This window comes from Aulonocara stuartgranti, assembly GCF_965226115.1.
Source record: "Aulonocara stuartgranti genome assembly, chromosome: 3".
NCBI lineage: Eukaryota > Metazoa > Chordata > Actinopteri > Cichliformes > Cichlidae > Aulonocara > Aulonocara stuartgranti.
This window is the reverse complement of record NC_138941.1, coordinates 16,030,629-16,053,327: the sequence shown is the minus strand read 5'-3', so window position 1 is coordinate 16,053,327 and position 22,699 is coordinate 16,030,629. Positions and strand designations below refer to the sequence as shown.

The 22,699-nt window shown below is 43.5% G+C and overlaps 1 protein-coding gene across 1 annotated transcript in view; it reads right to left on the bottom strand.

Moving 5' to 3' along the window:
* LOC309702571 (uncharacterized protein) overlaps nucleotides 1-22,699 on the bottom strand; it is a 546,755-nt gene that overhangs the window by 173,958 nt on the left and 350,098 nt on the right. Inside the window, exon 22 of the mRNA XM_082527164.1 lies at nucleotides 10,228-10,401. Within this exon, the coding sequence (XP_082383290.1) occupies nucleotides 10,228-10,401 (174 nt within the window). The remainder of the gene's footprint in view (nucleotides 1-10,227; nucleotides 10,402-22,699) is intronic.

Here is a 22,699-nt window from a genome sequence, read left to right as displayed (position 1 = left end):
CCAACTTCAGCCTCAGTGTCTTTATTAGATGTTCAATGTGTGGCTTATAGGAACGACTGTCATCAACCACAATACCGAGGTATGTGTATGAGGCCACAGTTTCAATAGAAATACTTTGAGCAGATACAGGAGAAGGAAATAAAGCCGGACCCTCTTTCTGTTTGTGAACAACATGACTTTGGTTTTTTCTACATTTAAAGCCAGTCTGAGCCAGCTGAGACTGAATACTATCAACAGCTGCTGTAATGGTTTGAAAACTATGTTGATGGTATAAAATGAACAGATGCATCTAGATTTTGTGCCACACCGTTGACATAAGTAGCCCAGGACAGAACCCTGTGCACTCGTTTAGTGACATTTAAAAAGCTGGAAGAGAGACCATTGAGCTGAACGCACTGCTGATGTCCAAAAGAACATTAGAGAAGCAGCCAGCTGCTCGGTCAGAAAGGCCTATTTCCAGTAATCTATGACATAAAATGCTGTGGTCAGCAGCTCAGCTCATAAACCAAGGGACTGGGAGCAGCTGCTACTGAGTGTTGCTGGAGTTCCTGTGCTGTTAGATCCTCATCCTCTCCACGCAGCTTGGAAGTAGGTGAAGTTGTGCCAGAAGAGTTTTTGTTGTGGTCAACAGTGTCAAAGACTTTGATAGATCAATAAAAAGCTGCACAGTAGTTCTTTGCATCCAGCGCTTCATAGACGTCTTTGAGAACTTTTATCAAAGCAGTTCCAGTACTGTGCAGTTTCCTAAAACCAGACTGGAAGGGAGATTAAAATCCTATTTTCATCCAGATAACTTTGAAGTCATCATCAGACACAGAAGAAAGCCAGTCCCAATGAAATCCATCCATCTGAAAGACGTCATTAAAATGCAGCTCAGATAAAAGTTGAACCAGAGACGGTGATGTGCTGGGGGAAGCAGGTGGAGGCTGATAGCAGCCAACAACAGTCTGATTTCCAAACAGATCAATAGTTAAGGCCAAGATTTCAAATGGCTGAGGTGCAGATGGAGAGAACAAGACTTGAGCAGCAAGACAGACCTTCACATAAACTTCCAGACCTCCGCCTTTTCTGGGACAGTCTGAGTGCTAAATGTTAAATCCATCAGTTGCTACGTTTTTATCCAGTAAAGATTTGGAAAGTCTCAGAAACAACAATGATACCAGCACCGCTTGAACAGGCCCAGATTCCAATCATATCCATGTTAGGAAGCACACGACGTGATGCACGTGTAACCCAGACAGTTTTTAACATCTGCTGGTGTTTCACATTCAGCCAGAGGCCCAGGGTTAGGTTGGATACCAGACAATAATAAAAGCATCGTTATTAGACTCTAGAGCTCATTTATAGCTGACACCACATGTAGAGTTTAAGTTCACACAGAGACGATGACATTTTTCTAAAATCAGCAAACAATAAACAAGAAATGTAACAAGAGTTTCAGAAGAAGCTGTTTTACAGAGAAATGATTCCCTGAAGACAAAATTATTATTATCATCTTTATTTCTCCAGGTGAAAATTTAATTGAGATTAAAAATGTTGTTTTCAAGAGAGACCTGGCATCATGGCAGAAAGAGTCAGAAATACATCATAATTCAAACAAACACAAAATAGGAGAAACATCCTACATAAACTTCATAAAGTTTCATTAACAGACTTTGAACAATGGACTTCAAACTTCCCCCCAAAACAACAGAAACACATTTGAAGATAATGAATGACATTTATCCCTCTAAAGAAGGACTTAGACTACGATTTAATATGAATGAGAACATGTTCATAAATGGATGCAACCAAAGATTTCATCAATCCCTGATTTAGAGACAACAGAACATTTGGTTTGATTTCACAAGATAAGAATGACGACTGAGTTGGAAGATTGTTTTATGTTTAGTCAAATCTTTCCTACATAACGTCGGATTACAAAATCATCCCCTAAGTTTGTTGTTTTATTCAAGGAATTGAAATTATAGAGAAAATCTGTGAAATGACTTAAAGAAAACAAACCACAAAAACTCTATGATGCTCTAAACCCCCTGGTTTAGGTCGGACACCTTTCTGATGATGAGTGCATCTAAAATTTCCTCAGAAGTCAATGTGCCATATGATTGCATTAGCAATAAATTACACACTATATAGAACCACTTCATAGGATTATATTTGTTTGCAGATGTTTGCAGCTATCAGCGAATATTTATCAGCTATTTTGAAACAAAAAAAGACTTTTTATCCATAACAGCAAATGAACTGTACAACAGAAAATACAAATGCTATTTATGGTCTCCTCACAACAATGATAAGGAAAATAAACTGGGCCAATATGGCATGTTTGTTAATACAGGGACACACATGTTAATGTGATCTCTGGTCTCCCACTCAGAGACACAGGTCTCCGAGTGTCCAGCATTCAGACCTGAGTACTCTCTTCATGTGAGAGAAAATCTGCTCACACAGATATGTAGAGCAGAATACTGTCAATAAGGCCTCTGCAATGTTCTGAAGACAGTTAAACCTGTCAGGTAGTGATGTCCAGCAGGTGGAAATGCAGATCCATGAACACGCACAGCTGTGGATTCCAGCTGTGTTCGTAGTTCTGCGGACTTTGACCCCACAGAGTCGAGCTTTTCAGTTCAATAAGCTGCATTTCGATGTCCTCTGTGTGCAGCCAATTAATGCGACACAAATCCAGCTGCTCATTAAAGCTTTCTGGTTTGATCAGAAAAGAAAACATTGGTCCAAATACCTGAAAGTCCCAAAAACACATTGTGAATTCTTTCTCGAGTATCCGGATGTATCCGAGTATTTACGTGGTGCCGATGCTCCTGAAGCTTTTGAAGTGTCTGAATGTGGAACTTTCAACATCGCTTGAAAAAGCTGACAGCTAGTAACGTCCCTCTCACCGGTAGGCTAAGTTATTTTTAGCCAATTACAAGTTGAATCTGGTAGTTGGGGTAGTTAGCTAAGATCCTGTCATTAAGAAGCGGCACAACTAATGTGTCTATGTGAGCTAATTTGCAATGTGCACCGCTGGCCCGGCCATTTATTTTTAATGCACCTTCCCAGATTACTTCACTGCGTGTCGTGCCCAGGGCTGGACTGGGACAAAAAATTCAGCCCGGGCATTTTGACTAGAGAGACCGGCCCACCAGGTATTAAAGCCATAAAGCCTTTGAATGAAAACAGTCACTGTTGTGACAGTGATGTACAGTCTTGTTCCTGGTGTTATTTGTCTCTCAGACACAGTTCATAACTTCCCTTCAACTCATTCATGTCACCTAAAAGGTAAACCTGTTTCTCCATCACCTGTTCAGCTCTGATGATTCAGTAAGGACATCTCCTGGTTTCATCCTCATGTTTCCCTCTCACCACATATCCAAACCGACATCCTGACCAGCAGCTTTACAGCTGTGGCTCCAGCAAACATCAGCTGATACTAGAAAGTAATATTAAATAAATTCTAACAACAGCTGATCAAGCTTAAACGTACTGCTGTTGTTTAGGGCGACATCCACTAGTTTCCTCTTTCTGGCACAAATTCAGCAATAAACAAACAAGAGAGAAAAGCCGATGTTACGTTTCGGTGTTGTCAGTGTGTTGTTTTTGGCGTGACTGTTATGTGTTTCCTGTTTTACTTTGAAAGTCTGTGTTATCTTAGTGTGTTCAGTTTACGTTTCCCTGTCTCGTCAGTTCTGAGTTGCCCCAGCTGTGTTTCCCTCTTGTTGTCCATTTCCTGATTGCTCCCTCTATGCATTTAAGCCCTCTGTGTCAGTTTGTCATGGTCGCGATCTCCCCTGTGTTGTAAATAGTTTGGTGTGTTGTTGTAAATAGCTAGTTTGTTGTAAATAGCTGTAAATAGATTTGTCGATACTTTTGTTTTGGGATACTTTCGTTTTGGGATTGTTGTGGAGCACCGTAGTAGTTTTTTAATGTTTTTTTTTCTTTATTTTTATTTTTCCTGTGTTATACTCCGGTTGCCTAGGCCGGGGTGTAACACCGATCAGCTGATAATTGATCAATTTCATGATTGAAGTAGCAACAGGAGAGAGAGGGGAGAGAATGACAGTGTAAAGACACAGAATAAATCCAGCTTTGTGTCTTTTCCATTCTAGCTGAAGTCAGGGACAAACTGTGTTCCTTCTCAGCTCAACACGAAACGCGTAATATTTTCTCTGAATACAAGATGATTCTGTTTTTTACAGGACGGTTGGAAACTCTACTAAAATAAAGTTCACTATCAGTAACATCATAGCACCACCCAGCTGTATAGAAACTCCGTCATGCTAGCTAGTACGCAGTACGAGTTATTGTAACTGACTGTAAAAAGTCAGCACAAGGAAAATAAACTCCACCTAAACTTGGTTTATATCTGACCCAGATAGACTGCAGGTCATAACTTCTTACCTGAAGTTCAGTTCACCTGACACTCGGACCAGCGGCCGCCTCGGGTCTCTGCTCCTCCTGGGTTGCCGACCCCTGCTCTAAAGCATCTGATTTGGATTCCTTGTCATATTTGTATCTGCGCCTAAATATAAAAAGTTTTCCATGCTACAACACAGCTCCACCTCCTGCAGTTCTCCCTCTGAACCACTAGATGTCTCTGTTATCTAAATGAAGACGTGCAGCACAGCAACCACAGCAGCGCTCAGATCACACGTGTCCTGTTATTATGTATAAAAGCATGAAACAGGTGAGACAGGTGGGATCAATATTAATGTTGTGGAAATATATGAAAAAGCAACAGAAGAGTGAAAACATTTCGTGCTTCTAGAAAGATCTTTCAGCTCACAGCTGCTCACAGACTGTATTTACAAGTGACAAAATGCAACTCTACAGTACATCTACAGTATATATCAAATATATTCTGTATTCAAATCTATTGAGTGATGTTTGAAAGTCTTTCCAGGTGAGTTTGATCCAGGAGGGTCTGAAGCCAGAGTCAGACAGAGACTGTGCAGAGACTGTAGAAGGACAGAGCAGCAGCAGAGCAGTCCAGATACACTGATGATCCTCTGTCAGATCCAGAGGGACACACAGGGATGATGCTGGACTCTACATTGTGTCTGACAGTGGAGCTGTTCTCAGAGCAGTTCACTCTGCAGCACTGACAGTCATCTGCACTTCTTCTCATTCCTCTGTCAGTCACTGCTGGATGAAGCTCTCCTCTCCACCTCCCAGTAACATGGCCCAGTCAGAGCGTCTCTACACACAAGCTGCTGCTGCTTCAACCTCTCTGGATCATCAGGACACAGCTCCTCCTCTCTCAGCACACACACCGTCCTGTTTACCATCATCAGCTCCACATGCAGAGAGAAGAAGGAAGAGCAGAGGAGATAAACGAGTGTTTCCAGAGACTCTTCATCAGCTGTCAGTCAGTGATGCAGCACATCCAGTATAAAGAGCAGCAGGGACTTCAGTGCTGGGACTGTACTAGGACTCATTGTTGCTTCACTTTTTCTAATCTTTGGATTTTTATTGAAGTTGCTGAAAATGTTTTTCCCTCCTAGTTTGAGTTTGGACTTTCATTCATTAGAAGAACCTTGGTGTGTCCACTCTGAGCTCTGTAGGAACCCCAACAACAAGCCCAACAATCCAGATGGACGGTTCCAGCTGTTAACTGGAGGAATTCCATCCAAACATCTGCTCTCACTAAATTCTTCCTCACCTACAGACTGTGTTCTTCACTGCTTTAAACTTGGAAATGAATGCAGTCATTGGTCTGCGTGCTGCTTTGTTCAGAGAGCTGATTGGCTGTTGATAGTGTTTGATCAGAGCGTGTCAGCTGTTACCATGGTGACCATAAAGGTCAGAAACAGGAAGTGTTTGTGTCCAATCCTGAAGCCTGTCACCATTCTCCTCTCACAGCTTCACTGAGAAGCTGCAGCTTTACAGGAAACACTGGATCTTTGTTTCATACTGACTGTGTTTAGTACAATACTGCTGACAGCACCACCCACTCACTCCATCACTCTACTTACACCAGAGTCTCCAGTCTGTAGTCTGGACTCTGCTGAAGATCAGACAGCTGCTTCACATCTGAATCCTTCAGGTTGTTCCAGCTCAGCTCCAGCTGTCTCAGATGGGAGGGGTTGGACTTCAGTGCTGCTGCCAGATAATCACAGCTTATCTCTGACAAACCACAGAGCCTCAATCTGTATAAAGAATGAAAGATGTAAGTTTATTAGACAAAGTGTGAGCTTGAAATCATTCAGTGTTTCATCATCTGTTCAGAGCTGAAGAAGGTTCAGAATGTAGAAGTTTAGAAAATGGAAACTCCAAACAGCTGAAGCCAACAGGAAGCAGCTTCAAACAGGAAACTGTGCAGAGTTTCAGACTATATGTCCTGATGCAGCCAGTTGGATTTTGGAGATTTGAATCTCTGTTCTGTGACTAAGTCCTTGAATCATTTCTTCCAGTTGGTCCAACAAGACAGACTAAGTATTGGACATGTGTTGTGGCTCCATTAGGGGAGCTTCTAAATGTGATGTGATGGCCCCTCTGGGTCTGTCAGGTCACAGCACTGAAGAGAGCTCAAACTGGGCACACAGTTGTTCCAGTCTGAACCAAAGACTCTATACTGGGACTGAGGGACTGCTTTGACTGCACCCACTGGGACTTTTTAAAGGCTCATGTTCTCACTTAGATCATCGATTTCTACTTACATTTCTTTCTGGGAAAAATGGGGATTACTTTGAAAACAGGAAGTATTTTCCCCAATAAGCAGCCCTGGATAAGTAAATCACTCCAACATGTTCTCAGGCAGAAGAAGCTGTCTTGTTATGAGGGAGAGAAGAAAAAGATTGAGGCACAGAAACTTGTTGAAAGAGAGACAAAGCAGCTAAAATCAGGTGTAAAAGTAAAGCAGAGGATGAGCTGAATAAAGGACACTCAAGGCTGGCTTGGAAAGGAATGAAGTCCATGGTGGGGATGCAGAACAAGGAGCAAAGATGAATGTGATGCTGAATCAGCAGAAGACTTGGACTCATTTGATTCCAGCTTTGATATCATTGATTTCAATGAAGAGCTTTGTGATTGTAGCAAAGGGCTGGTAGCTCTGAGAGTCCCACTGATGAGGTGTTTGTGTGGAAATCTCTTAGTGGGACCAAAGAGAGAAAAAGCCCTGGTCCTGATGCTGTGGGAGGGAAATGATTGAAGTGTGCTGTGAGGAACTGACTGGGAGATTTTCAAACATTTTCCAGTCCTCCTTGGAACAACAGGAAGTTCCCAGCATATGGAAACAAAGGTTAAGTGTCCTATGGCACTCAGTGATGATGGTGCTGTGGCCCCACCACCTCCACCTTTTTGTAAAGGAACTAACTGTAATCTGAAGCTTCAAATGGAACTAAGACTTCCTCCACTAGGTGGCAGTGTCTGATGAGAAAGTGTTAGTGGAGCTGGCCTGGAGTCAGAAACAGAAAGATGCAGGATTTGGGCTGAAATGGGGAAAAGTGGTTCGCACTAGTGCCTTAAAGCAAGAAGGTTGTAGGTTGAAGCTTGTTGGCCTTTCTGTGGAGGTTGGATGTTCTCCCACAGTCCAATGAAATGCTGCTTAGGTTCATTGGTGCTTCTAAATTGGCTGTAGGTGTGGATGTGAGAGAGTGCTTCTCTGTCTCTCTCTGTTGGCCCTGTGATGGACTGCTCACCTGTGCAGGTGGACCACGCCTCTTCCCTATGACAGCTAGGGCACAGGCTGCAGCCCTGTGAGCCTAAGCTGAATAAACAGTTAGCAAAAATCAGAATCAGAATCAGAATACTTTATTCATCCCGAGGGAAATTAGGGGTTACAGCAGGCAGCACGCTAATGGCGCATGCGCACTCACAAAGGAACCTTCTGACCAACTTTACACAAACATCACATTGGGCAGACATGTCAGAAGGTAGGCTGATAGGAAAAAAACAAACGAAAATACACTACATGAGGTAAGAGGAGGAGAAAAAAAACTCCACTCAGACTGAGCTCCTAGTGGGAGAACAGTTTGATAACAGAAAAAACACCTCAGCACAAAAGCACATGACTATCAATACACCATAGAAACACGAGACAAGCAACAGGGGCGGGTAAAGGGTAAGAGAGAGCCGGCGTAGACAGCGCATCCGGTCCTGCAGCATCTGTGCTGGTCCAGTTGACTGCTATCTTCCCCGGTAGGGCACAAGCATCGAAGGCGTTGGAAAGGGAGGGGGATGAGTGAGTGCTTATCAGTGTAAGTGTGTGTGCGTGGGTGTCCATAGTTTAGCTGAGACAGTGTCCTTCGGCCTATCAGGCTAAGTAAACAGTCCTCCAGCCAATCCAGGTGTCCTTGCATGGGATGGGAAGAATAGCCGTAACACAGTCGTTATCAGGGAGTGATTGTTCGGCTCCAGCCTTGGGCCTGCAGCTGGCGCCGTTATGGGGGTCCGCAATCTCAATGTTGATTTTGTAAATTTCCATGCGAGCAGCCCAGGAGAATTTTTGGCTGCCCTAACACTCCGACACTGGCCTCTCGATCTCCCGTTGGAGAGCCACGATCCTCCCCATGATGTTATCAAGCTTCTGTTCCATGGTGTTGCCATTCTTTTGATTCTGAGACCTCACAGCTGCAGTGATCCGTTCCGTGATGTCATCCAACTGTCGCTCAAGGGTCTCATTTTGAGCAGGCCTCTCTCTGATGTATCCCCCCATACGCTCAATGTTGTTGCTTTGAGCCTTCACAGCATCTGTAAGCATCTCCAAGGTGTTGACCATATTACGTTCGTTGTGAGAGGTCGCGCCTCGTCTCATCTCTTCAATGATCCATAGATGGCCTGAAATCCCCCAGTTAGCAGTTTGGTAGATAGCTATGACATGCTAATCCCATCCAGCAGCTGTATTCTACCTGTAAGCTGATCCCTGCTGAGCCAAAGCACTTTTTCACATACAAATTACAACCTTTAATAGAAACCTATTGGTCAGCATCTTATTAGCCTGCTGTTAGCTTCATTCCACAGAAAACTGAGAGAAACTAACAGAGTTGATAAGGAATAAAGAGAAATGTGCTGATTTAAAGCCTTTGAAGTGCTTCAGATGATCTCTGTCCACTTCTGTCCACTCATTCATTCATGTAAGCTTTCTAATGCAGCTTTGATCTTCACAGTCTGCTTCATGAAACTCATTCTAACCCTGAATGTCAGAGTGTTCCTGATAGGTTTGTGGCTTGAACCCATCCGCTGGAACGTTGAAGACACTATAATTACACTGCAAAGCAAGACACGAAGTAGGCAAAGTTCTTCATGTTACTCGTGCACGGGAGAGACCGGACAGAGCGCCGTCCCTTCGCTTGACCCCAGTTGCTCTCGTCCGTTCTCCCGTACCACTATCATTTTATTGAGGTTACATGAATATGCATAGGTTCATTAACATATGACGTCTACATACACACAAAGAGTACCTTGCCTGTGTGTGTGTGGTGGATGTGCGTGTGTGTGTGTGTGTGTGTGTGGGGGGGGGGGGGGGGGGTACTGCTGATCAAAGGGTCATAAAAGCACACAAGCAAACATCCTTGGTCAGGAAGAGGGTAGACCCCCCCTCATCCTAGATAACACAGTAAGGAAGTCCAGCAGTTCATTTATACACAAAAAGCACTTAGACTAGAACAGACGTAACTACGTTAATCCTACCATAACACAATTAAACAAGGTACGAACTTTCCCATGCTCCCAGGATGTAGGTGTGCATTCTAATGTGGAATAACAGGCCTCTGTAGCCTGTTAAAGATCACACAACTTATCACTACACAATTGATTATACACCTATAAGCATCTATGGTTAAATATTTCTAAGCATAAATGACAATCAACAATACAAACTCTAACAGTTCCTCCTTCTCTTTCCCATCATTCATGCTGGCAGTGGAGGAGATTTGGATGTTGGACTGTGTTTTGGATGATGTGTGTATGTTTGTGTTGGACTGCTGTCTGTAAAGCAAACGCACATTTTGCTTTGGATTTCAGTGTCAGACAGACTTTAAGGTGGAATGAAGAGTTGGAGAGTTTCACAGTGAATTATCCAGTGGAGGATTTTTCTTCTTCTTTGAAGGTTTGAAATGTGAACATTGTTCTGCTGCAGTCAATGGACTAAACCAGAGAAGAAGAAAACAGACTTTACCATGAAGATCCTCAGTGTGGATCAGTATAATATCAGCCTGATGTCTGCAGTTTAGTGTCAGCACAACTTTCACATCATATTCATCTCAGCACAACTAAAACATGCTGACTGACCTCAGAGTTTCAAGTCCACATCCTGGACTCTCCAGGAAACCACATAGATGCTTCACTCCTGAATCCTGCAGCTTTTTTCTTCTCAGGTCCAGCTGTCTCAGATGGGAGGGGTTGGACTTCAGTACTGCTGCCAGATAATCACAGCTGATCTCTGACAAACCACAGTCCCACAATCTGTATAAAGAATGAAAGATGTAAGTTTATTAGACAAAGTGTGAGCTTGAAATCATTCAGTGTTTCATCATCTGTTCAGAGCTGAAGAAGGTTCAGAATGTAGAAGTTTAGAAAATGGAAACTCCAAACAGCTGAAGCCAACATGAAACAGCTTCAAACAAACACAACAACAGAAAAAAAACTCTGAATGTTTCACATTAAAGTCGTACATTTATCATAAAAACAGGACAAAGACCTGAAAAAGTCGTGTTTTTCCTTCCAGGAACCACAAGGCAAGGCAAGGCAAGGCAAGGCAAGGCAAGGCAAATTTATTTCTATAGCACAATTCAACAACAAGGTGATTCAAAGTGCATTAGAAACAAAAACAAATAAAAAGCATGATTTCAAATTGATTAAAACAAGCAAACAAACGAACTAACTAATTAACAAACAAACAAACAAAACAGTATATAAAATCAAAACAGATAAAATCAGAACAGTAGATAAAATCAGTAGTTAATGTAAGTTTTGAAATTTAAGCTTAAAAGTGTGGATTTGGTGCTTTATTCAAAAGCAGCTGAGAACAGGTGAGTCTTCAACCTGGATTTAAATAAACTGAGTGTTTCAGCTGATCTGAGGCTTTCTGGGAGTTTGTTCCAGATATAAGGAGCATAAAAGCTGAATGCAGCTTCTCCGTATCTGGTTCTGACTCTGGGAACTGATAAAAGACCGGATCCAGATGACCTGAGGGATCTGGAAGGTTCATACTGGGTCAGGAGGTCATTGATGTATTTTGGTCCTAAACCATTCAGAGCTTTATAGACCAGCATTAGAACTTTAAAGTCTATCCTCTGACGGACAGGCAGCCAGTGTAAAGACCTCAGAGCTGGACTGATGTGGTCCACTTTTTTGGTCTTAGTGAGGACTCGAGCAGCAGAGTTCTGAATGAGCTGTAGTTGTCTGACTGATTTTTTAGGTAGACCTGTAAAGATGCTGTTACAGTAATCAAGCCTACTAAAGATGAATGCATGGACTAGTTTTTCCAGGTCCTGTTGGGACATCAGATCTTTTATCCTTGAAATATTCTTGAGGCGATAGTAAGCTGACTTTGTTATTGTCTTAATGTGTTTTTCTAAGTTTAGGTCTGCATCCATCACTACACCCAAATTTCTCGCCTGGTTTGTGGTTTTTAGATGTATAGATTGAAGTTCTCTGGTGACCTGTAATCGTTTTTCTTTGGCGCCAAAGACTATTACCTCAGTTTTGTTTTTGTTTAGCTGGAGAAAATTGTGGCACAACCAGTCATTAATTTCCTCAATGCATTTACCAAGAGCCTGTACAGGGCCTTGGTCTCCTGGTGACATTGTGATATATATTTGTGTGTCATCTGCATAGCTATGATAGTTTATTTTGTTGTTCTTTATAATCTGTGCCAGTGGGAGCATGTAAATGTTAAACAGAAGGGGTCCCAAGATGGAACCTTGGGGAACTCCACATGTGATACTTGTCTGCTCGGATGTGAAGTTACCTATTGATACAAAGTATTTCCTGTTTTCTAAGTATGTCTTGAACCAGTTTATTACAGTTCCTGAAAGACCTGTCCAGTTCTCCAGTCGTTTGAGTAATATGTTGTGGTCAACTGTATCAAATGCTGCACTGAGATCCAGTAAAACTAAGACTGACATTTTTCCACTGTCTGTATTCAGACATATGTCATTAAACACTTTTGTCAGAGCGGTTTCAGTGCTGTGGTTCTGTCTAAAACCTGACTGGAAGGCATCGTAGCAGTTATTCTGTTTTAAGAAGTAATTGAGCTGTTGAGAAACTGCTTTTTCAATGATCTTACTTAAAAATGGGAGATTTGAGATCGGCCTGTAGTTTTTCATTTGTGTCTTGTCAAGATTGTCCTTTTTCAGTATAGGTTTGATTACAGCAGTTTTTAGTGGTTCTGGAAACACACCTGACATTAAGGAAAAGTTGACGATCTGTAACAGGTCTGACTCTAAAGTCTTTAAGACCTTTTTGAAAAAACTTGTTGGCAGGACATCTAAACAGCAAGAGGAGGAGTTCAGTTGACCTAAGATGTCCTCCAGGTCTTTGCTGTTAATTGGGTGAAACCTTTTGATGGTGTTTAAACAGTTTTTCGGTGGACACAGTACATATCCCGGATCTGCTGTTGATGTACCAACTGCTTGTCTAATCTTTTGGATTTTGTCTGTGAAGAATTTGGCAAAGTCATTGCAGGCCATGGTTGAATGAAGTTCAGCTGCCACTGGCACAGGAGGGTTTGTTAGCCTGTCAACTGTAGAAAATAAGACCCGAGCATTATGGCTGTTTTTAGTGATGATGTCAGAGAAGTAGGACCTTCTTGCACTTCTCAGTTGTAAATTATAATTGTGAAGTTTCTCTTTATAGATGTCATAATGAACCTGGAGGTTTGTTTTTCTCCATCTGCGCTCAGCTTTCCTACACTCTCTTTTTTCATTTTTCACTAGTGTGGAGTTTCTCCATGGAGACTTCTTCTTTCCAGAGATAACCTTCACCTTAATGGGGGCAATAGTATCCATTACATTTAACAGTTTTGTCACGGGTCTGGGTCCGTTGGACCCAGTATGTGGAGTTTCATGTTTTTGTTATTCCATGTTTGAGGTTATTATGTTTTGGTTTTAGTTTGCATCAGGGATTGTTTTCTTGTTGTGTTTATGATGATGATTATGATGTTTATGATTTGAGTTTCATGTTTAAGGATTTGTTCTCGGTTGTATCTCACATTTAGTTTAGTTCAGGTTCCATATGTCATTCTGTCTGTCTCTCAGTGTCAGGTCTGCGTCTTGGTGTGGTGTTCTCATTTCCTGTTTTATTGTGAAGGTCTGGGTCTCATGTGAGTGTGTTCAGTTTTACCTCTGTCTCGTCTTGTTGATCATTCCCAGCTGTGTCCACCACCTGTGTGTAATTCCCCTGTGTTTCTCTGGGTGTATTTAAGTCATGTCCTCCGTTATTGTAGTTGCTGGTCCGTCTGTGTATTCCACCCTGCCTCATCTGTGTATCTACCATGTCTCACCCGTGTGTTCTCCCTGCTGTCCATCATCATTCTCCTCTGCTCATTCAGGTTTGTGCTTTGTAGTTTTAGTTGTTTCCCAGTATAGTTTAGTTCTCCGTGTTGCCGTTTGCCTCTCCTTTTGTGTTCAATAAATCACCTTTTACACCTTCACGACTGCCTGCGTGTGGATCCTCCTTTTCCTCCTCCACACGGCTCCTCTCACTCGCCGTGACAGTACGGACCAGCTACATATGGATCCAGTGGCAGTCACCCCACCCTGGGAGCTTCAGGAGGCCGTTATCCGCTCCGCCTCTAAGTTGGTTTACCGGCTGCTTGAGCATGAGGGAGGGGCGCCTCTTCACTCCGTGGAAGCCGATCTACAACACCTCCTTACCTGTTATCCCTGGCTATTGGACTCACTACACCCACTCGTGCAAGACTTCATCCTTCACGAACTTCACCTACACCCACCAGCCGCTACTGCTTCCCAACCCAGCCGGACGTCGGAGGTTTTGCCCGGCCCGCCGGAGGTGTTGCCCGGGAGGAAGCGACGATCGCGCCGTCGGCGCGTCGCCCCACAGCTGGAGAATAGGACTTCGGAACTGCCGGCTGTGGTGAGTGGAAAAGACGCTCCATCTGTTTCACCAGTTCATGTGACTGTTTATACCGGGGCTGGGTTTGTTGAGTTAGCTCCCCAGCCAGAAGCTCAGTTAGCTGCCCAGCCGTCACCTCCATCACATTCAGCCTCACTACCCATAGCCCAGTTACAGTCTCAGCCAGACTTAGTAGACACTATGTTACAGTCCATAGCCCAGTCAATAGCTCAGTTGGTAGAAGACTCATCAGCCTTATTATCAACTCAGCCACCTATTCAGCCATCATCTTCACCAACTCCTCCTGCACAACAAGTTAAGTCCATTCAACCCGAAAAGAACTGTTTTTCATCTGTTCATTACAAGCAGGGAACACACTCCACACAGACTTTAACTGGTTCATTTAAGCTGGCCATCTCAGAGACAGTTGCTCCCTCTAGGGCCTCCCCAGAGGCTGGGTGCCAGTCACCAGCCACCTCTGGACCCCTAGAGGTCGAGATGCCAGCACCAGTGGCTTCATTAGAGGACTTTACTGAGCAGTCTCAGCCGTCATCCCCTGCTGAGAGCTCCAGTGAGTCCGCCCCTCTACCCCTGTCCTCTGCTGGAGGACCAGAGGGACCCATTCAGCCGTCAATCTCAGCTGGAGGGCCTGAGGAGCCCGTCCAGCCTCAAGTTTCGTCTGCTGGGGGTTCTGGAGAAGCCAGCCAGCCTCATATTTCGTCTGCTGGGGGTTCTGGAGAAGCCAGCCAGCCTTATGCTTCGTCTGCTGGAGGGCCCGAGGAGCCCACCCAGCACCGCGCCTCGTTAGCTGAGGGTCCTGGAGGACCCAGCCAGCACATCCTCACACCTGCTGACGGTCCTGGAGGACCCAGCCAGCACATCTCCACATCACCTCCTGCAGCATCGCTGCCGTCAGGTTTCGCAGCCGTCAGGTTTCGCAGCCGTCCCGCTGCCGTCAGGTTTCGCAGCCGTCCCGCTGCCGTCAGGTTTCGCAGCCGTCCCGCTGCCGTCAGGTTTCGCAGCCGTCCCGCTGCCGTGTCTTCATCCACGCCTGGTCCGGCCTCCGTGTCTTCATCCACGCCTGGTCCGGCCTCCGTGTCTTCATCCACGCCTGGTCCGGCCTCCGTGTCTTCATCCACGCCTGGTCCGGCCTCCGTGTCTTCATCCACGCCTGGTCCGGCCTCCGTGTCTTCATCCACGCCTGGTCCGGCCTCCGTGTCTTCATCCACGCCTGGTCCGGCCTCCGTGTCTTCATCCACGCCTGGTCCGGCCTCCGTGTCTTCATCCACGCCTGGTCCGGCCTCGGCTCCGCCTTCGTCTGGTCCCGCCTCATCTGATTCTGCGGTTGCCACGCCGCCGTCGGAGCCAGCTCGACCCGTTCTGCCTCGCCTCTGCCGGCCGTCTTTTGGGCCTCTAAGATGGCATCATGGCCTTCGGGGACGGCCTCCGGAAAGAGTTTGTCGCCGCCGCTGGCATCGCGGCCGTCCTCCGGACCTGCTCGGTGGCCACCACTACCTTCCAAGAGGTCGGCCCCCAGAACTGTTTGCCCGTCGCCGCCGTTGCCATGTGCACGGTCGGCCCCCAGAACTGTTTGCCCGTCGCCGCCGTTGCTGTGTGCATGGTCGGCCCCCTGACTGTGTTGTGGACTAGTGAACAGTCGTGTTTTGGTTCTGGTTTCTCGTGCACCTGGTTTTTTGTGTTTCGGGCCCTCCTTCCTGGGCCCCCTCCGCCCGCCCTGGCTTGGTGCTTGTGCTTTTTGTTTGGGGCTGTCGGGAGCCAGCCCTTTGAGGGGGGGGTACTGTCACGGGTCTGGGTCCGTTGGACCCAGTATGTGGAGTTTCATGTTTTTGTTATTTCATGTTTGAGGTTATTATGTTTTAGTTTGCATCAGGGATTGTTTTCTTGTTGTGTTTATGATGTTTATGATTTGAGTTTCATGTTTAAGGATTTGTTCTCGGTTGTATCTCACGTTTAGTTTAGTTCAGGTTCCATATGTCATTCTGTCTGTCTCTCAGTGTCAGGTCTGCGTCTTGGTGTGGTGTTCTCATTTCCTGTTTTATTGTGAAGGTCTGGGTCTCATGTGAGTGTGTTCAGTTTTACCTCTGTCTCGTCTTGTTGATCATTCCCAGCTGTGTTCACCACCTGTGTGTAATTCCCCTGTGTTTCTCTGGGTGTATTTAAGTCATGTCCTCCGTTATTGTAGTTGCTGGTCCGTCTGTGTATTCCACCCTGCCTCATCTGTGTATCTACCATGTCTCACCTGTGTGTTCTCCCTGCTGTCCATCATCATTCTCCTCTGCTCATTCAGGTTTGTGCTTTGTAGTTTTGTTTCCCAGTATAGTTTAGTTCTCCGTGTTGCCGTTTGCCTCTCCTTTTGTGTTCAATAAATCACCTTTTACACCTTCACGACTGCCTGCGTGTGGATCCTCCTTTTCCTCCTCCACACGGCTCCTCTCACTCGCCGTGACAAGTTTTGCATTAAAGCTATTGACGAGCTCATTGACTGAACCTTTGGACAGGTCAGGTGTTAATGGGAAGACCTGGTTAAAGATCTCACTACTGTCTTCAGTTAGACACAGTTTTGTGATCACTGCTGTTGATATATTTGTGTGGGCTGAGATTTTACTTTCAAAGAAAACACAGTAATGATCAGACAGGCCCATATCAGACACAGTAATGTTTGAAATGCTCAGGCTCTTGGAGATCAGTAGGTCAAGAGTGTGTCCTCTATTATGTGTGGCCTCTGTTACATGCTGAGTCAGCCCAAAGTTGCCCAGAGTGTTACTCAGGTCTTTAGTCCCTTTGTCCTGAGGGTTGTCCACATGGATGTTAAAATCCCCAACAATAATTACACAGTCGAAATCAACACAGATCACAGACAGCAGTTCACTGAGGTCATTACAAAAGTCTGCAGTATTTGGGAGGCCTGTAAACATTAAGAAACACAACTTTGGATGGGGCCTTCAGCTGTAAAGCCACATATTCAAAAGACTGAACTTCCAGGAGATAGCTGCTTACATTGAAATGATTTATTAAATAAGACAGCAACCCCTCCTCCTCTCCTGCTCACCCTGGCCTCACTGATAAAACTGTAATTAGGAGGGGTCATCTCGATGAGAACAGCTCCACTGTTACTTTGGTCCAACCAAGTTTCAGTTAAAAACATAAAATCAAGGCTGTGCTCAGTGATTAAATTATTAATTAAAAATGTTTTCCCAGCTAAAGATCTAACGTTTAATAAAGCCAACTTAAGTGTTTTAGAGGCATTACTTGTCCTCTCGTGTTTGGGAGCAGTCTGTGGCACACAAGGTATGTTTACTATATTTAAAGATCTTTTAGAGTGCAGCTCTCTGTGTTTTGACCAGGCCACATGTCTCCTTCTGTCACCTAAAAGTACAGAGATTTTAAAACCTTCTAGTAAACAGGGTCCCAGCTTCTCCTGGGAAAAGTCACCACTGCCATAATCCTCGCAGCTCGGACCCTCCACACATCAGACTGCGGAGACAAAGCATGAAGGTGGTAAGGAGGAACTAAGGGGGGCGAGGCTGGGCAATGTGACTTCGATTGCTCTGAGGGTGGGGCTCGGTGGCAAACCTTTGGCTGCTTTGGTGGGGGGTTTATTGGGGACAAAGAGGGATTGGGCCGGGGGGTAGATCTGAGCCCAGCATTGACCCGCTCCATCATCTCCTCAGTGAATTTCAGGTGTGGGGAGGAGGGAGAAAGGGAGGGGGAGGAGGGTGATGGGGGTGATGGCCTGTCAGGGGTTTGGGGGACTGGGGAAGATCCTGGTCCTGGTCGTTGGTGTTGTTGAGAGAGTTGGAGGCAAATAGGGACCCCTCTTCTTGCCTCTTCTTGCCTCAGATGTCTCTCCTTTCTGAGGCTCTTCCCGGGTGGGGGCAGATGGAGCTCCTCCTCAAGGTTTCTGCTGGGCTTTTTCTGTTCTTGGAGTACTGTTTGTTCCTCTTTATGAGATAACTCCTCGTTTATCTCAGCCTTGGCACCAAGCACAGATGGATGACGTATGGAATAAAACAAGTTGGAGGTGAACAGTTTCACCGCTGACTTGTTAAAATTAAAGCCATTTGCTTTAAACAGATGCCTGCGTTCCCAAAAAATATTAAAGTTGTTGATAAAATGCACTGAGTGGTCAGCACATGCTGATATAAGCCATTTATTCAGTGTAAACAACCTGCTGAATCTCTCGTCTCCTCCTCTGACCGGCGGTACAGGTCCACTGATGAATACAGCTGCATTCAGAGACTTTACAGTGTTTAATAATCCAATAAAGTCCCGTTTCAGAACCTCTGATTGTTGTTTGGACACATCGTTTGACCCTGTATGCAGGACAATGTTTGTCACAGTTGGATATTCATCTGCAATTTGAAGAATTCTCTCCTTCAGGTTGTTGACCATGTCATTAGGAAAGCAGAGGACTTTAGTGTTCTTACCGCACATGCTTTGTACATCCTTTACGGCAGAGTCACCCACAATCAGCGTTTCAGGCCTAGCCTTTAGCTTTCCCTGTGGCCTTTCACTTTTCAACAGATTTTCAGACCTTACTTCGCTGCTTTTAGATGGATGGTTGTCCGATATAGATCCAGGGTCCCTTGATAGTGGAACAAATCTGTTCTGCAGTTTCACATTCAGTTGTTTTGAAAGTTTGTTGTTAACCTTCCTATTCACGGTTGTCCAGTCCTGTTTCCTCTCGTATACAGGGGTAGAAGAGCTTCTCTGTCTCGTAGGAAGTGAAGGCCAGTCGGTTTCAGAGATTTCAGCTCGCTGTGCCCTGCCTGTGATACGTCCTCCCCCTTCCAGGAGACATGATTTATCTCTTGGTTTTGCACCAAGACAGTCCAAGGGGGGATTATCGCTTGAGGATTTATAATAGTGCACAAAGTCTACTTTCTTGGTCATGTTATCTGTGCTCCTTAGCTGTGTGCTAGCTTGCTCATCGCCATTGTTTTGAGTCAAAGGCAAGGTTGTTTCATTTCCACACAGTCCATTTACCTCCACATTTACTTCTAAGCGATGCATTTTTGTCTCCAGTGCTGCAATCTTCTGCAGGAGGCTGCACTCAAAAAAATGAATGAGGGGGATTGTTCAGTGTATATTAATTATTTATTTTCATTTTACTTAAAATATATGTTTTTGTTAAGTTAACATATGTTTTTCTAATCAAGTCTGAGTAATAGACACAATTACATAATGTACATAATACTAATGTGTTACTTGATGGCATAATATTTAAGTTAAGTCAATTAGGATCGATATACCTTGTATATCCACAAGGTGGCAGTAATGCAAAAACAGTTGTAATGAAACCGCGCAGGACAAGAAGGTTTCACGGCTTGTACCTGCTCATGCGCAAGACTTCAAATTTAATTGAAAAACGCTGTTTTGGCGCCAAGCTGCTGTTTCTTTGAGAGGTAAGACCATTTTTTTCTTTGACTATGTTGTGTAGTATCTAGATGTCGAGCATGGTTATATTTTGCGTTTGTCTTATAAGACATGTTATATCGTTTGCGTTCGCTTGTTCTACATTAGTTTTACTGGGTCCTGGACATGCTTATTTTGTGGACTGTGTAAGAAACATTTTTATTGTTTTTTGTTTTATTAAGGGATTAGCTACAGGGGTTCATGGGGTTATTTTTTCAAGGGGTTATTTTTCCATTTGCTTTCTTGGGATTCCTTTTCTGTAATCCAAGAGTCGGAAATATCGAATAGGATAGCAAGGATAGCATAAAGTGACATTTAAAATCCAAAAAGTCAAGGGCGAAAGCCACTGTGACACCATTGTTATGCTCTATCAGTAATCTGTATTATGTAAAAATGGTCTGTAAATACAGCATGTTTCCTAGCGGAGTTATACATATCAACATAGTTATAAATTACAGTTTGTTAAATCACACACTTAATTTTTTAAATAAAATTATTCAAGACATATGAGTGGACAGACAATGGAGGTCGACAGACCTGGTGATAATTGCTTCTATAGAAAGTTAGCACATGGCAGTGTCAATCTCTTGCTTTTCTTCTGAGTAGTATTTTATTTAGTTGTAATTCAAACAATAATTTGCTTCTTGAAATTAAGTAATGAATTTCTTGTTTTACTTTATAAATCTCAGATCCTGCCTTTACCTGCTCCCTCCTATACTGATGTGGTGTATGTGGTACTGCTGAGCTTGTATGTGGTATGTGAACTGTTATACTTTTAAAAACAAAACTGTTTTATAAGTTAAGTTTTCTTTAGTGACCCATCCCATGCCCCTGTTATTTCTTCTCCACATCTGAACCATTGTAAAGGTTGCAGTTCAAAGGCCTGAGGCATGAAATTCTTTTCAGATCAGCTGTGATCAGTATTTTTTGAAACTTATAAATAAATATAATATAAATATAATAAAAGCTGTAATGGCTCCTTTAGCATTTTGTGTAAATGTTTGTGTTAAAATTATAGCTTTAATGAGGTCTTTCTACATTAGTTTTAGTTATAAAGTATGTATATGTGTACATATAGTATGTATATTTACAGTACAGTATGTTGTGTTTGTTGACATGTTTTCAGGTGGAAGCAGAATATGTGAGGATTACTACTGCTCCACTTGTTCCAAGGCGTTTTACACAACTTGACCAATACACTGACCAGCTCATAAAAGTCTTCAAGAAAAAAGGAGGTTTTGCAGGGAAGAAAATTAGACAAACTTTGGCCCCTGCCACACAGGTGCGTTATTCTGTTGGTAGCAAAATATTATGGCTAATAAGATCATTTTCAAATTTAAACAGCTAGTGTATGGTAGCTGCACAGTGCACTTACATTTATATTAAGCAAGACAAAGTTTGGTACTCAAAACGTTGGAAAACTTAAATTACCTAAACATATGTAAAATCTGATCCCTCAATTTAGGTTAAACCAGAAGTGAATGTTTTTATGTTATGTTTTGAATGCAAAGAAGATGATGTATTAGTTTGTATGTCATTCATTTTGCATATAATGTGAGTTTGTGTCATCCTAAAGTATTTCTGTTTTCGCTTCCTGTATCTCTGCCACTCTCTACAGAAGGAAACTATTGAAAAGGGGAGGGAGTGTGTCCTCAGGGCACTACCTTTTTACCTGAATGAAGACCCAGGCATCCTCTTCAAAGAATAATTGGTTGGTAATTTTAGTTTAGTTTTTTATCTGTATTAAACCAAATTTTGAATAACTAATGTTGTTGCATGTTGTAATGTTGTTGTTGTTGTTGTAATTTGCATGGAATCTGTTTAAATGTTTTGGGAAATCTTCTTGTATACCCAAACTATTTATATTTATTGTTGAATCTGTAGGCTAAAATAGTGGCGCACTGGGGTGCATGTTCCTAATATTGTGTTTACGTCATTAAAGGGTAGCTTTGGCCCTTTTTCTTTCTTTTTTTAAAACTGGATGCCATTTTTCTATGTTTTTGTGTCTAAGCTACAGCTGTTCAGAGGGAGCTGGAACAAATTACCCTTGCTATCTTTACCATCGAAAGAGTTGATGCCAGCACTCCTCCAGCCGATGTGGGTATAACCATCTAGCGTGTCCTGCATGACCTGGAAGACCTGGCCTCTGCATGTGCACTCTTAATGGGTGGGATATATGCACTGAATCTCAGTTAACCTCGAGACTGAAAGCTTTCTTTGAAGTACTTCAGAAGCTCTTCCTTCATCTGTATGTCAGCAGACTCTTGACCAAGGTACAGTTGCTCAAGAATAAACTGAATGAATAAGCCAACCCTTAATTTGGATGATGAATGTTCTGTCAGATGGACAGAAGTTTTTTGGAGGCTGAATGGGAATAAAATGGTAATTTGTAAATGACAGATAAAGGGAAAATTACATTTAAGAGAAATTTAGAACATTTTGAAAAGTTTGTAAACTACTACAATTTGAGAGATTTTACTCTTGTGTGTGTGTGTGTGTGGGGGGGCTAGTAAGAGACCATCAAAAGTATTGAGATTTAAAGGATTTAATTGAGAGATGATACTGCACCAGAAATGTTGAAGGGTGGTGTGTATATTAGCGTTCAAGGCATATTGTTATGAGGTGGAAATATGTTCATATTCAGTTTGTGTTACATTGTGTGCATTGTAAAGGTAATTGTAATACATACTAAGAATAAGGGTAAGTTAGGAATGCAGGATGAATGTATAATTTGCGGACTTTTAAAGACGAACAATTGTTTCCATGTTAAAATGTTTACAACTCAAGCTTTTTGCCCAAACACTGGTAAAATAAACGTTGGCAGTGGCAAGTGTTAAATGGTTACTGCTGTGCTGTTGCAAAAAACTGAACGCTGACAAACTGTTTTATTCAAAGGAGCTTGCAAAGAAAAGCGTCTGGACTTCTTTAAGTTACTTGAAGACATTTCACCTCTCATCCGAGAAGCTTCTTCAGTTCTAAGGTCAAATGGTGGAGAGTCCCAGATATAAACCACAGAGGGACAAAATGACCCCCTGATGATCCTCTAATCGCCTGAGCCAAGGTGTGAAACTGGGTGTGGGTCCCAATCAGCCAGAGTTTCGGGTGAGTTCATTGTGAAACCTGGCCCCACCTTATGCGAATTCCTGAGATCAGATGGCCCAGGATGTGAGTGGGCGTTAAGGCGTCTGGGAAGGGATCTCAAAACTGGATTATAGATGGCAGAGAGTTGGTGTCGTAAACCCCCGCCTCA